Source organism: Plutella xylostella, chromosome 16 (assembly GCF_932276165.1).
Source record: "Plutella xylostella chromosome 16, ilPluXylo3.1, whole genome shotgun sequence".
Lineage (NCBI taxonomy): Eukaryota > Metazoa > Arthropoda > Insecta > Lepidoptera > Plutellidae > Plutella > Plutella xylostella.
In genome coordinates this window covers 5,991,653-6,008,516 of record NC_063996.1, presented here as the reverse complement: position 1 = coordinate 6,008,516, position 16,864 = coordinate 5,991,653, and the positions used below count along the sequence as shown (strand labels likewise).

Here is a 16,864-nt window from a genome sequence, read left to right as displayed (position 1 = left end):
TAAAGTCTAAACTCGTGATTGGCAGCTTTCAAGATTGAATCTCGGTATATCGCACTTATAAAGACAGTGCCAGCTAAAAACCAGCGCTGTGACCTTATTTTAGCACATGTTCAGCTGGCCTACTGGCACCTTTTTGTCGCTCTGCACATCAATCTTTTATGTTACTCTTTGTTTTGTATTATATTGTTTCCTGAATTACCTGCGTCCCGTAATATTTTAAATGTTCTGGTTAGATGCTGATGGAAGAGCCGGTGTAGGGCTGTGGCTTTATTGTCGACAGCACATGCTGAGTGTGTGACATTTGTTCGTCTGTCACAGATGCTGATGGAGGAGCCGGTGTTCGACGCGCTGCGCACGAAGGAGCAGCTCGGCTACAGCGTGTTCAGCATGATGCGCTACACGTTCGGCTTCATTGTCTATAGCACATGCTGAGTGTGTGACCTTTGTCTGTCTGCCACAGATGCTGATGGAGGAGCCGGTGTTCGACGCGCTGCGCACGAAGGAGCAGCTCGGCTACAGCGTGTTCAGCATGATGCGCTACACGTTCGGCTTCATTGTCTATAGCACATGCTGAGTGTGTGACCTTTGTCTACCACAGATGCTGATGGAGGAGCCGGTGTTCGACGCGCTGCGCACGAAGGAGCAGCTCGGCTACAGCGTGTTCAGCATGATGCGCTACACGTTCGGCTTCATTGTCTATAGCACATGCTGAGTGTGTGACCTTTGTCTGTCTGCCACAGATGCTGATGGAGGAGCCGGTGTTCGACGCGCTGCGCACGAAGGAGCAGCTCGGCTACAGCGTGTTCAGCATGATGCGCTACACGTTCGGCTTCATTGTCTATAGCACATGCTGAGTGTGTGACCTTTGTCTACCACAGATGCTGATGGAGGAGCCGGTGTTCGACGCGCTGCGCACGAAGGAGCAGCTCGGCTACAGCGTGTTCAGCATGATGCGCTACACGTTCGGCTTCATTGTCTATAGCACATGCTGAGTGTGTGACCTTTGTCTGTCTGTCACAGATGCTGATGGAGGAGCCGGTGTTCGACGCGCTGCGCACGAAGGAGCAGCTCGGCTACAGCGTGTTCAGCATGATGCGCTACACGTTCGGCTTCATTGTCTATAGCACATGCTGAGTGTGTGACCTTTGTCTGTCTGTCACAGATGCTGATGGAGGAGCCGGTGTTCGACGCGCTGCGCACGAAGGAGCAGCTCGGCTACAGCGTGTTCAGCATGATGCGCTACACGTTCGGCTTCATTGTCTATAGCACATGCTGAGTGTGTGACCTTTGTCTGTCTGTCACAGATGCTGATGGAGGAGCCGGTGTTCGACGCGCTGCGCACGAAGGAGCAGCTCGGCTACAGCGTGTTCAGCATGATGCGCTACACGTTCGGCTTCATTGTCTATAGCACATGCTGAGTGTGTGACCTTTGTCTACCACAGATGCTGATGGAGGAGCCGGTGTTCGACGCGCTGCGCACGAAAGAGCAGCTCGGCTACAGCGTGTTCAGCATGATGCGCTACACGTTCGGCGTTCTCGGCTTCTCCGTCACTGTCAACACGCAGGTCGACAAGTTCAGGTATTGTGACACCCTGTATTTTATTCTATCCTCTGTGCCGATAACCGTTGAGGTAGACTATTAGTGTGACCATTATACTCTGTCCATCTTATTATTGGTTTTTTGACATTCGAAATCCCATACATATTTGATGACTGCAAAGGAAAACCAACTTTACTTACCATACATAAGGAAACGTCAAAAATACATTAATATAGTGGAAGCTCTATAGTGCTGTGCACTCCCTGAGGTATGCGAGACGGGTAGGAGAATCGGCTGTTAAGTCTCTATCTCTGTCTCGCTCGTTGCGGCCTCGCCCCGCACTGTAGCATGTGACGTAGTACAATGCATTCCATAAATATTTGTAATACTATCTCTAAACAACATACGTTATAAGACTCACAAGTCGCATACCTTCTATTTAATAGATAGCCAAACTAGACTTTATTGACATGCTGCACGTCATAGCGAATTCCAGAATCTTCATATAAATATGTTACTATTTTACTGAATAAAGAGAGTTTACTACAGTTAGACACGTCGCGTTAATCATTTCCTACTTCAATCACTACTCCAAGCGCCCAACATCTCACCTCTCTCATACCTCGGGGAGTGCACAGCACTAATGGCCACATTTTATTTACATTATTTTAGTGTAAAAAGTAACACAATCAACACTTTGTTTGTTCGTTCTTTAATATGGTTCACTGCAGCTTTTTCCTAAATATTTGTCAAAGATACGCTACCTAACAAAGAAAAACGGACTATAAGCGAAGCTTCTACGAATAGGCATTAATCCGTTTTGTTGTCCTATATTATGTGAACAATATTCGCGATGTGAGCACTTTTTACTTACATCCATATACATATTTCCTTATTTTTTTAACCGACTTCGAAATAAGGTGGAGGTTCTGAATTCGTCTGATGTATGTTTTTTTTGACATAGCTTCTCCTTACTGTCGGTGGTCTGTTAGAAAATGATTTTAGCACTTAAGGTGAGGCCACACGAGCGTAATTTTGTGAGTTGTGCGCGGCAGAAAAGTGTGCGCGGGGACGAGGGGAACGATTAACTTCCCCGCCCCCCTTGTCCCCGCACAAAATTACGCTCGTGTGGCCTCACCCTTAGTTAAAGATTAAATAAATATATTTTTAATCTAAATAACGTGTCTTTTTCAATGTGTCAGCGTATCGCACGTGGACGGTCGCGTGGAGAACTTCCTGAAGAAGTTCCTGCGGGACATGCGCCGCCTCAACGAGTCCACTCTCGACACCACCAAGACCTCGCTCATACAGCTCAAGCACACCACCGACTACGAGCTGAAAGAGGAGGTAAGCGGTCAGCCGCATAAGTAGCTATACACTTCTGTACCTTGTCAAACTGGCGGTTTCAGATTGACAAGGTACAAAAGTGTATAGCTACTTATGCAGCTGACTGTACGAAACGAATCGATCGTTATTGAAATCGTGTTAAGAACCTTTTTTTTGGACGGCTATACTTTTTGCGTCTTATACCTCCTGCAGGTTGAATGGTAGAAAATGCTTTTAGTATTGTACCTGATTGTACATAATTACTTTTGTATTACAATCCGGTATCATACTGTGCAATTGAAGAATAAATTGATGAAACATATTTTTTGTTGTAACTAACTCAATTTAGTGAAATTGTAAGTTCAGTCTCTTTTGTTTTGGAGGTGCGATATTACGTAGATATTACTTTTATGCTTAATAATGTCTAGAGAGGGATTTTTAAGTCACAGAGGTTGTTTTATGACAAAGAAATTGTTTTATGTTTAAATTAAATTATAGTTTTTTATTGTATTGAAAGAGTTTCATATATTTAAAAACTTTAGTTCTCCACCAAACAAAGGTTTGGTTGGAAGAAATTGCTTCTTGGCAATAAGCCCGCCTTAGTACACCTACACTACTTTTTAAGCCCATTTTTGTAAATATGTTTTTTTTTTATATAATAAAAGTGTTTAGTTAAGGGTGTGAAGGGTAGCGAAGACGATATAAGGTGTAGGGTGGGATGGAATGAAAGCGACGGGGAGGGGAGGGGAGCGTAGAAGAAGGGTAAGGAAGTGTATAATGGAAGGGATGAAGGGAGATGTGGACAGGAGGTGAGTTCGAGGGGCCAATTTGGCTATTTAGATTTGAATCATTTATAAAAGACCACGGATGATGACATTGACCATGAATAAGAAAAAAATGGAAGCTCGAGGACAATTTAGTTTTTTTACATAATTTAAAATTAACTAAGTACCTACTTTTTCATTTCAGGTAGAAAGAAATTGGCGTGAAATCTCCAGCCAGGAATACCAATTCCAAAGACTTTACAACGAGGTAACTAATGGCACATTGTTATACAAGGCAGAAAAGTTGATCATTACTATATTTTGTGCATTTTTTCGTGCAAAATAGTTGTTTATTCTTTATTAAGTTTAACATTTTGTTGATGATTTTGCCGATGATGTTGAGAAAGCATCATTATTATTTATAATTAATATCATCCAACACTGATACATATAATAGTGGCCGAAATGCCTAAACCGAAATATTCGGCCCATCTCTATCCTCAACGTTCTTTTCGCACGCGCACTAAAATAACTATCATTCATTTATTAAAAAATCCTTTCCCAGGCAGGTGCCATCTCCAGGGTGAAGCTGCCGGAGCTGAAGGCGTGGGTAGAGAACCATTTCGCCAACGGAAACAAATCCAAGTTCAGGAAGCTCTCTATACAGGTAAATCATTCATAAAAAGTTCCACTTAAAATAATTACGCATGAAATGAATCACCAATCACGTCGGGGTCACCACTTTGGAGATGCAAAGGTAGTAGCGCATACCTACTGTAATAATAATAACAATATTAAATTTCAGATAATGGGTCACAAAGCGGCAGACACGAATAGTAGCTCCAACGAGCGGGAACAAGAGCCGGAGTACCTCCACAGCTTCGACCTCACGTTCCTGGACGCCAGCGACCCCATCGGCGACAAGAAAGAAGTAGAAAGCAACGCAGACTTCATTAAAGATATTCAGCAATTCAAGCGGGATCTACCCCTCATGACGATCCCTAAGGTCGAGTTGGCACAATGCTGATGTCCTTTGCCTTGTTAAGTTTATAAGTACCACGTAAATTGACCAATGCGCAGAGGGTATTTTTAGGTGCGGGCCGGGTGTGTCAAAACTGCGCAACGCCATTGGTGGCTTGGTATGCCGCTCGGCCGCTATTCGTAATTCTCTCATATGCTACGTTCGGAAATTTTATTTGTGCAGATTGCCCTTTGTGTCAAGTTACGTGGTTTGTAGTAAAAAAATGTAAAAAGGTGTCATATTTTTTCTCGGTTTACAGTGTTTAGTTGTAACTGACGATGACTGTAGATGACGAAAAATTTTACGTGTTCGATTCTATTTGTAAGTATAAATAGCGATCAAAATCATAACTATCATTTTTCTTTGCCGTACTTACTTAGCTAAGTCTAGAGAAGGGCCAGAGATTAAGTCGAGCTATCTTTATAATTCGACATGTTCAAATGAACTTTTAATTAGTATTACACTGAACCAAGGAGCAACCTACTCCTTACGGATTACAGTGCAAGCAATAATATATGAAATGCCACCACAACTTGACTGGAATACTTACTGTATGACAAAATTACTTGTAAATAATAAATATGATAAAGGTATATATATGTACGTCCATATTAGGTGCTTTTTCTAAAGTAAAATTAAGCTATAGACTGCATAAAATAGAATTAGTAAATAAATACATATACATATAAAATACCTACATCCAAAAAATTTTACTCACTGCCTGCCTTTAACGCGACAGAGTAAAAAATTATAATCCCTTATCTATGAAAAAGTTGTGTACATTTTTTTTTGCACCAATAACTTGTAGTTACAATTCCATATAGTCATGTTTCGCATAAAGACCCAAAACTGTATGAATCCAACTAATAGTTTATCGGAAGGTTATTAATATTATTGTTGAAAAGCATGTTTCAAGTGCAGTCGTTGATCTTATCAGTATACTACCTAATTAATAACTAACCATTATAAATTCATTTTTGATTCCGAATGAAACATAAGACATACAATTTTATAAATAAAGGGATAAATATGATGTTTTGTCAATATAATTATATAATTTCAAGTTTCCTGTAAAATATAAATACCAATATAGTTACAAAAAAACCTGCCGAACAAATGCCTTTTTATTTCAAAAAGTATCTTCAGTTGGCATTTGGAAACTTACTTTATGTTTCAAAGACCTGTAAATTATATTTTGGTTAAAAAAGAGTTTAAGTGAGAATCTCAGGATAAAAGTAACCTCAATGACCTAGTTACGTTGATACCGACAATAAATTAATACTTATTAACACACGGTACGCATGAAGAGTTAGTTAGTAGCACACGGGAAATTGAATTTTAATCAGTCTCATGGATTTTTCCTAAGCTATGTACAGTTCCCCAAAATTGATAATGCGCATAAATATCTTCGCCATTGTTCAGAAACGGTCGTATTCCCGAGCGTTAGAAAACTATATGTATTTAGAGTGGTTAAGTGCATTTTCTTCATGCAATTTTAGTAGGATTATGTATTTGGTGCTAAAAGAGATATTGATTTATCAGTAACGAAATTTGATTCGATAATTCATAATATTGTCATAATATTAAAATTTACTTCGAAAATGTTACAATACTTTTCAAGTGTCTTACTGAAGCTGATGTAAAGGTGGATGAAAGAAGGTTTGCATAACACAAGATTTATATTATAAGAAGAAATTGATTTCAAACACAGGTAAATAAGTATACATTTAAAATGTAAAATCTCAATTCAAAATTATTTACAGCACTGATCATTTCACATTAATATTACAATTACAAACTTGGTCTTTTGGGTGTGGCTTTATTTACAAAGTGAAGTCTATCAATGTGACATATTTTATTCTTTAATTTGTTTCATAATAAGGCGTCATCAACGTGAAGTGCGGTAATTGCAACTAACTTCAATAACTCCCTCTAGAGTTACTTCATTGTAAAACGACAGACTAAAATCAATTTTACATCATAAAAGTTCTACCCAAAAATGTGGATGGCGCTGATAGCTCAAGAATTGTGGTAGTTATAAAGCTTTTTGTCATCGGCCATTTTGAGTCTGCTGGAGTCGGATGGACATGGCGTGCATTTTTATTTTATAAAATAGTTTTTAGTGGTTCCTCGCAAGGTTTTACCAAAAAAAAGTGAAAACTAATAACGGTAAGTCATTTTGTATGTATTTGTTTTATTCTAACACGATTGTTTTCCGAGTTTTCTGTGTAGTTACATTTACCAGACAAAAAATGCAAAGTCTGGTAAATGCAACTATTTTGCAGTTTTTAGGGTGGTTACAATTAGCTGCCAATTTTTGTATGAAATTGGAAAAAGCCAGTGATGGGGCAGTGAACATGAATATATCGATACCATCACTAATAAAATAACACACAAATAAGAATAAAAGGCTGAATACCAAATTTTAAACATATCTGTTAAGCATACATTTTTTTAGAAAACCTGTAAAATTCCACCCGGCATCCAGCCTGCGGTAAATTTCGAAAACTTTCCAAAAAAATTGTAAAAAGGCTGTTTGATTAAACATAAGTAAAATATTTAATGTTGATTAATAAAAATATAGCTATTAATTTTTATCCCCGAGTTTTATTCTGCTACCATGGTCTTCTTGGCTTGTCGATGGCAGACACTACATGACTGTCGATAAAATTACGATAAAGTTCCCATCACTATTTTTGAGAAATTAGTTGCAATTACCAGACCCAGTGGCGGATTTACCAATAGGCCAAAAAGGCCAGTGCCTAGGGCGGCAGATTTAGAGGGGCGGCAAATTTAGCAATTTTTTATTTTACAGATTTTTTAAATACAAATTTACGTGTACACAATCTACATATAAATAAACGCACTGTCTAAATCTATCTAATCTAAATCAGTAGGTACCTATATTCTTTGAATTTAGTGGCAACTGTCGCTGCTGAATCATGCTCAGAAGGGCTAGTACGGAGCGCATTTAAGTCGTGACAAAAGTTCTACGTCGTCGCGCTCGCTCTTGAGGCTGCGCGATGTGAGTAAGAGCGATGCATAACAACTTATGTCACGTTTTAAATATGCGCCCCGTGCTACTAGCCAAGATTGTCGCTTTTTCATGCTGCTACAGGATTTTTTTGTAAACTCGACACAACGCTGGCTTAAAAAATAAAACCAGGAATAGAGTGGATTTGAGACGTTGGTCAGGCAGAAATGAAGCATGTAATAGTTAAAGAGATTCTAGGCATGCAGTTATTCTTTGAAATCAATCGAAGATTCGGAATATTTGATAAGCCTGTAACGCGACAAGAAGCGGCGGGAATACTTTCGAATTTGGAGAAACTGGAAACGGCTGTAATGGTAGTTGTGTGGAATTTTGTCATATGTATACTAAGTACTTACATCAGTGATATTTTTGGACCAAACAGTCACTTGAGTCTACCAAGAATTCACAGTTTGAAGCTTAATATTTCGTAAACCAGTCACTGAATAAAAAAATGGTGTGAGAAGACCTTTGATATTTTTGAAAGACCAATACAATACCTTACACCAACGAAAAAAATCATCACCCTTTTACATGTATGAAAGGTAACGAAAATATTTTTTTTTTCATATTTTATCGTACCAGTTTGTCGAGGCCGTACATTTGTACAAGGTGGATCAAAAGAAGTCATCCTATGTTGATTGGCTCTAATTTTTTTTCTAAATTAAAAACTTCGATTCTTTTTTTTTAGTAACTATGTTTATTTGAACCTTTAAAATTTTATTGGTAAAGTCTAGAAGATGATATCGGCCAAATGGTTCCGTCACAATTGATTGCCCTACGGGCTCCTTTTATGGCATTTTTCATCAATTCAGCGAGAAGAACTTCGGGCGAGAGATTCTTGCACTCGTGTCGAATGTTGGCCTTAAGGGCTTCCAGAGACACGGGCTTATTCACATAAACACGGGACTTCAAAAAACACCCACAAAAACGGTCTGAGACGGTTAAATCGGGCGATATTGCAGGGAAAAATGACAGATAAAACGAAAAAAAAGGCGACCCGAAAACTGAATATACACAATTATTTGGCGTTCTTGGGAAGTATATCACTCCATGGCTTCTCAACTTGTATTCTACATTTGTGTGGTCCACCAATATCAAAACAAATTTGAAATTGGCGGCCATTTGCATAAATGAGACCAACTTCCAATAGGGTGATTACTTTTGGCCCACCTTGTATCTCTTTGCGAAATATGTCAGCTTGATATTTTTACCCGTTTCTGAGGAAAAGGGTGGTGACAGACAGACAGATAAAAAGACAGACGGACAACAAAGTGATCCTATAAGGGTTCCTTTTTTCCTTTTGAGGTACGGAACTTTAAAAAAGATTTGGTGTAACATTTGAAGTTGGTGACAGATAGACATAGAAATATCGGGATTAAACTAACGAATTGAATATCAGAAGTCAGTAGGGGCGGCAAAAATTGAATGGCCTACGGGCGGCAAATTTGTAAATCCGCCACTGACCAGACCCACGGCTAAACAGTAGTTTCATGCGCAATTGGTCGTAGTTACAAGGAGATAAGTGTCACAATCCTATGAATATTCTCTTAGTCTGTGTTTCAAATACACAATATACACCACACATAGAAAAATATGGAGATAAAACGATTAGTTGCAATTACCCGCCAGGAGGGGTAATTGCAACTATTTCTGCCTTTGCCGGAACTTTTGGCAATAGCTCTTTATTCTTCAGAGTTTTTCTTTGTCATGATAGTAGAATAAAATCTACATAAAATTTTGACTTTGGCATGATTTTACAGTAATACTATTTCCTTATATATAAAGAATTATCAGATGATGAAGTTACGACTTCAATATTTTTAGTTGCAATTACCGCACTTCACCTTATTTTATTAAAGTTGAAATTAAATTCACATTTTAAAACAAAACCAAGAACGATGTAATAACAGCTCTATACATATAATTCCACAGAACTGACTGACAAGAGAACTGAAGGACCTTTGACTGATTGGTGACAGCCGCTGACAGCCCGAATTGTTTTCGATTATGTAAACATGATATTGACTCCTATTTCTTTCAAACAAGATGCAAAATCCAAGTGCATTGTTTAAGGCTATTACGATTCAATGATTCGGGTGTTTCCGGGAATACGACAGTTTGCGAAGATTTGCATGCGCATTATTAATATGGGAGAGCTGTACCTACATACCTCAGAATAATAAAATTAACTTTGAAACATAAAATAATATAATCAACACTTATAAATAGAAAATTACAAAATAAATATAATCTAAATAGTACCTAATAATGACGGCTAAATATCTAAAATATTTCAAACGCAAATTATAGTGACCTACGTAACATCTTCATCATCGGGGCTCCAGCCGTCTTTATAATAATCATTACTCCTATTCTTCGCTACAGCCCTGTACAGCTTTCCAACGATCTCCTTCCAGTCCAGGTGTATGGTGTGAGGGCGGGCGGGCGCGGCGGAGGACGTGAGGTTGTGGAGCGCGGACTCCAGCTTCAACAGCGGCACCAGGTGGTCCAGAGGCACGTTATGGTCCGCGAAGTGGTCCTCAATCCGCCGCGGGGACCCATTCTTCCTTACACCCAGTAGACGCTTCAGGAATCGCCTTTCAACCATCTCGCGCGTATATCGGTTATGGTACCAGAATTCGGTTACACTTATGGTCCCTGGAAATGGCTCATAAGTCTTGGACGTCCATTGTGAGCGGTAATGATCGTTATAATACCAAAAATATTTCATATAGTCGTAGTCCCACGTCCACGCGAAGGTGTAGCCGCTCCCGTCGATTATTAACTGGTAGTCCTCTGCAGCAAAGAGCAATCAATAGGTAAACAATTTTATGATTAAAAAGTGTCCACCATACAGTCCAACTATAAAGTCATGACAATAAAGAGTGCGATTTTGCTAAGACTTTTTATCATTGTCAGTTATTTACTTATACGTTTTAAAAATAAAATACCGATTGATAATGGCTATTTAACGGATTTGTCCTTAAATAAATATAATAGTTCCATAAAATACGGTCTTAAGCTGCGTACAGACCGGCCCAACGAACGCCCAACGAACACCCAACGATGGATATTTATCATACATAATACAGGGCAGATTGCAGCAACGAAGGTCAACGAAACCCGTTCGTTGGGCCGGTCTGTACGCGGCTTTAAACAATTAGTTAGAATCCACTTCCGTTTTCAGGACTTTATTGTTTTAGGGCGTCTTGCACAACAAAGTTAAATAAAATTAAATCTATGACCTCTTGCTCTGACATTATACTGTCAGAGCAAGAGACAAACTATTTAATTTTATTTAACTTTGTTATGCAAGACGCCCTTAATGTTTTTTTTTATTTATTTAATTCTTTATTGCACAAATCCTAACTCATATTATAAATGCGAAAGTCACTGTCTGACTCTCCCACTATAGGATAGATTTAACATATTAGGTTTTGTATTTATTTCAGACAACTGAAAAACTTTAATACCGCGATGTAGGATCTTCATATTAATTCGCCTCGGTTCCATACAAGCTCTCTGTATTGCGCTTTTAGTGCCATCTGTTGGTTATATCCGGAACTGTCTGTCTGTCTGCCTGTCTGTTACTCTTTCACGCCAAAACTACTGAACGGATTTGAATGAAATTTGGTATACATATGGTCTAGACCCTGAGAAAGAACATAGGCTACTTTTTATTACGAAACGGAGGTTGTAAGGGGTTAAAAGAAGGGTTAAAAGTTGTATGCGAATACTTAATTTTAAAAGATAAAAATACTACGGCTGACTGGCGTAGTGGTTAGTGACCCTGACTGCTATGCCGAAGGTCCCGGGTTCGATTCCCGGCCGGGGTAGATCTTTTTTTGAATAAACTTTATATTTAAGCACTTGATGAGCAATAATTAAACATTTTGTTCTAGCGTTTTTGAAACTTCGATCTGTGAGTGGATGAAATAGGTGTTCATATTTTGTATGAAGTTCGTCATTTTTGAAGATAAAAACATTATATTTTGTATTTAGGCACTACATAATCACAAAAAAATAATAATTAGCATATAAAAAAAAACCCAGTGTGGGGGTGTAATATAGGGGTTGAAAGTTTTATGGGTGTTGAGTTTTAGAAGTTTAATTTATATAGTAGCTATGTCCGCTCCTAGATGGCGTTGTCGGATCGGATATAGATCGCGGTATGGTTTGATTTTAGCTAATGTACTTATAGTTTGTATGTATTTGCAGAAAGTTTTTTAGGTCCTCGAAAACAACCCAATAAACGACTGTACTTTTCAATACGTTTAATTAATTGTCATTTAGTTCTTATGCGTCATTTTTGAAGATAAAACCATGAAACTTATTACGTAGGTGTTTTAGGAAAATATGCAGAGATTTTCTATACGGAATTCCCATGACTGACACGCACAGGCTAAACGTAGCGTAGGCACTTGAAATTAGGAAGGGACGTAGCTTAGGTACCGTATTTTCCCACAAAAACCGGAGTTAGCGGTTGAAATTCGGCATTAACTTAGGCTGTTTTTAACAGCATGCGGATTTGATCACGCACGCGGGATTTCCCCGCACGCGTTCATACAAGTAGGTATTCATTGTGACGCGTGGAATATGCACACGAGATGCGGGAAAATGGCGTGCTATCCCACATGCGTGATGAAATCTGCATGCTGTTAAAACAGCCGTAAAGCTTAGTTACAATAGGATATTGCAAGATACCTAGATGTTTTCAATCTAACATGTCTGCACACCTTAGTAAAGTTATGGTTTTGTTTTGAAAAATGGGAGTTAAAGTGAAAAAAAATAAGTAGTATGAAAAAAACCAAAACTGCATAAGTTAGATGCTTGAAATTAAACATTTATAAATTACTATTCTGCCTGAAGCGGTGGTAGCTCAGTCGGGTAAGCGCCCGCTTCTCACGCCAGAGATGCGGGTTCGAATCCCGGCGCTGACATGTACCAATGAGTTCTTTTCTGAATTTAAGTACAATGTATACCATCGCTCTTACGGTGAAGGAAAACATCGTGAGGAAACCTGCATATCTAGATTTAGCACATCTAGATATGTGAACCCACCAACCCGCAGTGGACCAGCGTGGTGGGAAAATGGTCCAAGCTTAGGAAGGCAGTTTAGGTTTATGCACAAAGGTTCCATTCGAGAGAGCCAGGTGCAGGTACTGTTACCCCCACAGAGAATAGAATAGAATGTAGAATACTATTCTGCCATTGCTATACAAGTCTTTGCTCAATGAAGTCATGAAAATCATTTTTAGTCAAGTATCTTCGTACTTATTTGTCAACTTTCATCTAATTTAATACCACCATGGCATGTTATTGGGTAGGTAGTTCGGGAGTAGTCCACGGCAAAATAATTTTAAGGCGAAGCGAAGCTCGCGGGCAACAGCTATACCTATATAATAAATGCACAAAAGGTGGGCTTAATGCTAAGAGCATTTTCTACCAGCCAACCTACGTAGGAATCTCGCTCCGCCATTTTCATATCTGTACCTCAGAGGTAAACAGTAGGTACAGGGCCACAAACTTATCTGTTCCGGTGACAGCTCATGTAAATGTGTAATATTTCTTCATTCTATAAGATTTAAAGTTTGCCAGTAGTGGTAATTCGCTCTTGTGGTTTCAATAAACCCATGTAATCTATATCAATATATAATTCATTAGTAAATAATGAGATATGGATGAATTTAGTTCGCTCTCACCGAAACAGATAAGTTTGTGACACTGTACTTACCTAATAAGTCCACTTTTTTTTTACACTTATGTGACTCATTCAAAAAGTGGACTTATTTGCTGTTTACCTCTGAGGTACAGTATACCGGGTGATTGGTAAGTCGATGTATTCCTTTAAATGGGTTATAGACGAAGGCATTTCCAGTCGATTGAACCCCATAATGCATTATCCGAAAGTCAACCATTTCTGAGTTATTTAAGTTTTAAGTTTTTTTTGGTTTTTGCCAAAATTTATGTTTAAAAGCAAAATATTTAAAATAATAACGATTTTTTAAATACTTTTTTGATTGATTTGCATTAGTGACACCTTAGCCAACTAATTATAATCATTAAGGTGGAATTTCACCAAACGCTAAACATATTTAGTAGCCTGTCAAACGTTTGTCAGTTGGTACAAAATGTATTTAAAATTAGACTTAAATACAATTTTAAATATGTTTAGCGTTTGGTAAAAGTGACCCTAAATGCGCAATATTTAACTTAATTTAGACACAGTGCTTCAAAATAGGTGAAACATTAAGAAAATGTTACGAAAGGTGAAAACAAAAATGCTGAATTTAAAAAGAATGAGCCGTTTTCCTTGACAGCTGTCAGTTGAGCTTTTGGGTAAGCCGATAGATGGCGTGAAAACGCAGTGTACCAACTGTCAAAAATTACATAGAGAGCAAAGAGTACTAAACTCAGAATAAGAACTCACTAGTTGTGATAAAATGTCGGGTGGTAGCGCGAGCCATCCTTCCGAGGCTCAGACTGCATGTGGCTTGGGATAGTGCTAAGTATTCTGTGAATAGTTCTACCCGCGCCGTTTGAACGGGTGCTAACGCTCAACTACAACTCAATTAATACAGGAGAAACACAAGGAAACTGAGAAAACTTGAAAAGAACGGCTGTACGCACAATCGCACTGAACGCTGAAGCAACAGTGACATCGACATCATAGAGAAAATAATACTACAAATAATAATGCAAAAAGACCTACGACACTGCCAAGTCTCTGAAGACGACGTCGGAGACAGGGCGAAGTGAAGAGAGAAAACGAGGAAGGCAGACCCCACCACCATATGGGACACATAGCCTGAAAGAGAGAGAGAGAGAGAAAATAATACTACAATACTACCTACCTACGTCACTTTCACATTTCGTTAGCCTCACAGAATAACATGTGATCTGAGTGTGTTCTGAGGGTTTGACAGTTGGTACAACCCTAGACAATGCCATCTATTTCTCCAAAAAGGAACTTTTTTTTTTTTTTTAACAAACGCCTCATTTTATCGTTAAAATTCTTTTTAACCGACTTCAAAAAAAGGAGGAGGTTCTCAATTCGTCGGGATATTTTTTTTTTGTTTTTCATATGTTTTTTTATGTATGTTCACCGATAACTCCGCCGTTTATGAACCGATTTTGAAAATTCTTTTTTTGTTGTATTGGGTTGAGCTTCCAGGTGGTCCCATTTTTTTTTCAGAATTTTATCTCACCCCTAAGGTTGGGTAAAGGGGTAAAAACAGGGTATGAATTTCCATTTTGGACACATATTAACCGATTCTAATGAAATTAAGAACGTAAATATAGTTCTTATAACAATAAAATATGATGGTGACCTTGAGCTGATCTGATGATGGAAACGGAAGGCAGTCAAGGGAACTCCTCAACGGTATATAGCAACTACCTCGTGTTTAGGCTTGAATGATTCGTATTGATTAGTAGGACTTTTTGGTATCATTTGCATCTTACTTTTGATTAAAAATTATTGCAAATAAACTAAAAACTATAAAATAAAATAATAATTTAAAAAAATAAAAAACCGACTTAAAAAACCACTAAAATGTAAGTAATAATTTAAGGTTTACACAAATTATATGTGACAGTACAAATATACCTAAGCAGGAACTCTTCTTTTTTGAAGTTGGTGCCATATTTCTTCAGATTACTTTGTCACTGCACCAACATCAAAAAAGAACAGTTCCTGCTTAGGTATATTTGTACTGTCACATATAATTTGTGTAAACCTTAAATTATTACTTACATTTTAGTGGTTTTTTGAAGTCGGTTTTTTATTTTTTTTAATTATTATTTTTTAAATTCAGCATTTTTGTTTTTACCTTTCGTAACATTTTCATAATGTTTCACCTATTTTGAAGCACTGTGTCTAAATTAAGTTAAATATTGCGCATTTAATTATTATAGGTAATAAGTTGGCTAAGGTGTCACTAATGTAAATCAATCAAAAAAGTATTAAAAAAATGGTTATTATTTTAAATATTTTGCTTTTAAACATAAATTTTGCGAAAAACAAAAAAAACTTAAAACTTAAATAACTCAGAAATGGTTGACTTTCGGATAATGCATTATGGGGTTCAATCGACTGGAAATGCCTTCGTCTATAACCCGTTTAAAGGAATACATCGACTTACCAATCACCCTGTATATTCATTCTTTATCTGCGCGGCCTATACATAACTACATACTATGAACTATGGCTTTGGAAACGCGATGTTTGCGTTGAGTGCGGCAATGTGTGTTTTAGGTATTAGGTAGGTAGGTATGTAAGTATGTACTTACTTATTTGTGATAAGTAGAAATCAGCGGAGCAATAGTGGTACCCGAGGCCGATGCTAGTGACGGACAGCGCCAGTATTACTACAGCCAATGCTGTTACTGTGATGGTGAAAGCGACACATTTGAAGACACTGAAAATACATATTATAAATAATATTTAAATACTTATCTATTTTTGTATTCTGCAGAGGCTGCCTTCATGGTGGGCTCTCTAAACTAATGGTGCTAAATTTAAACCGTAGGTTGTATCTGTAACATAATCCTAACTAATATTATAAATGCGAAAGTAACTGTCTGTCTGTTACACTTTCACGCCAAAACTACTCAACGGATTTGAATGAAATTTGGTATACATACTGTGTAGACCCTGGGAAAGAACATAGGCTACTTTTTATCCCGGATTTCCCACGGGAAAACTTTTTAAGGCGAAGCGAAGCGCGCGGGAACAGCTAGTATTATATAGATAAAGAATAATATTCAGATGAACAATGAACATGCAAGTGAGAGTAGGAAGAACGGATAAGTCTGAAGGTACCTAATACCTAATAGTACCTATTAAGAATAGCGCGAGATAGCATGAGACGAATCCTCCGCCATCTTTATAAAACAAAGGTACAGTAGCCGAGCCGGGCAGTGAAACTGACCCTCTCAGTGACAAAATACTTTTATTGTTACCTACCTCTCAGTTGCCCGAAACGTAGCCTTTATAAATTCGAAGAATGATGACACAGATCCCATGTTTTGTCCCCTCGCCTGCCCTAATACGTGAAGTATCTATTCACAAAATAAACATACCTTCTAAAATAATCTCTAACCAAAGAGCACTATTTAAAAGTCTCTAACTGTCTCCTAACTGTAACCATAGAGAAAAGAACACTACGTTTTAACAA

General features: G+C 38.0%; 2 protein-coding genes across 3 annotated transcripts in view; one reads left to right on the top strand and one right to left on the bottom strand.

Annotated features, from left to right (window-relative positions):
• The window catches only part of LOC105384018 (nardilysin), a 29,860-nt gene extending 24,100 nt beyond the window's left edge, over window positions 1–5,760 (top strand). The window contains exons 20-24 of one of the 2 annotated variants that reach the window (XM_048626232.1): window positions 1,443–1,579; window positions 2,743–2,887; window positions 3,836–3,898; window positions 4,196–4,297; window positions 4,436–5,760. In XM_048626232.1, coding sequence (XP_048482189.1) covers window positions 1,443–1,579; window positions 2,743–2,887; window positions 3,836–3,898; window positions 4,196–4,297; window positions 4,436–4,657 — 669 coding nt within the window. In that variant the 3' untranslated portion in view covers window positions 4,658–5,760. Of the gene's footprint in view, window positions 1–318; window positions 557–1,442; window positions 1,580–2,742; window positions 2,888–3,835; window positions 3,899–4,195; window positions 4,298–4,435 lie in introns of those variants that run through there. The other variant, XM_048626231.1, reaches the window with a different exon arrangement.
• Window positions 5,761–9,870: 4,110 nt separating this feature from the next.
• On the bottom strand, window positions 9,871–16,792 carry LOC105384017. The gene is made up of 3 exons (XM_011554161.3): window positions 16,654–16,792; window positions 15,978–16,105; window positions 9,871–10,481 (listed from the first exon to the last, which is right to left on the bottom strand). The coding sequence occupies exons 1-3, from the start codon at window positions 16,710–16,712 to the stop codon at window positions 10,000–10,002; spliced, it is 669 nt and encodes a 222-aa protein (XP_011552463.3). The 5' UTR covers window positions 16,713–16,792; the 3' UTR covers window positions 9,871–9,999.
• Window positions 16,793–16,864: the final 72 nt, after the last annotated feature.

Coding starts and splice junctions, on each gene's coding strand:
- LOC105384017 (XM_011554161.3), bottom strand. CDS start 16,712: ATGGGATCTGTGTCATCATTCTTCGAATTTATAAAGGCTACGTTTCGG. Junction 16,106..16,653: donor ACGTTTCGGGCAACTGAGAG/GTAGGTAACAAT, acceptor ATGTATTTTCAG/TGTCTTCAAATGTGTCGCTT. Junction 10,482..15,977: donor TTTCTACTTATCACAAATAA/GTAAGTACATAC, acceptor TCTTTGCTGCAG/AGGACTACCAGTTAATAATC.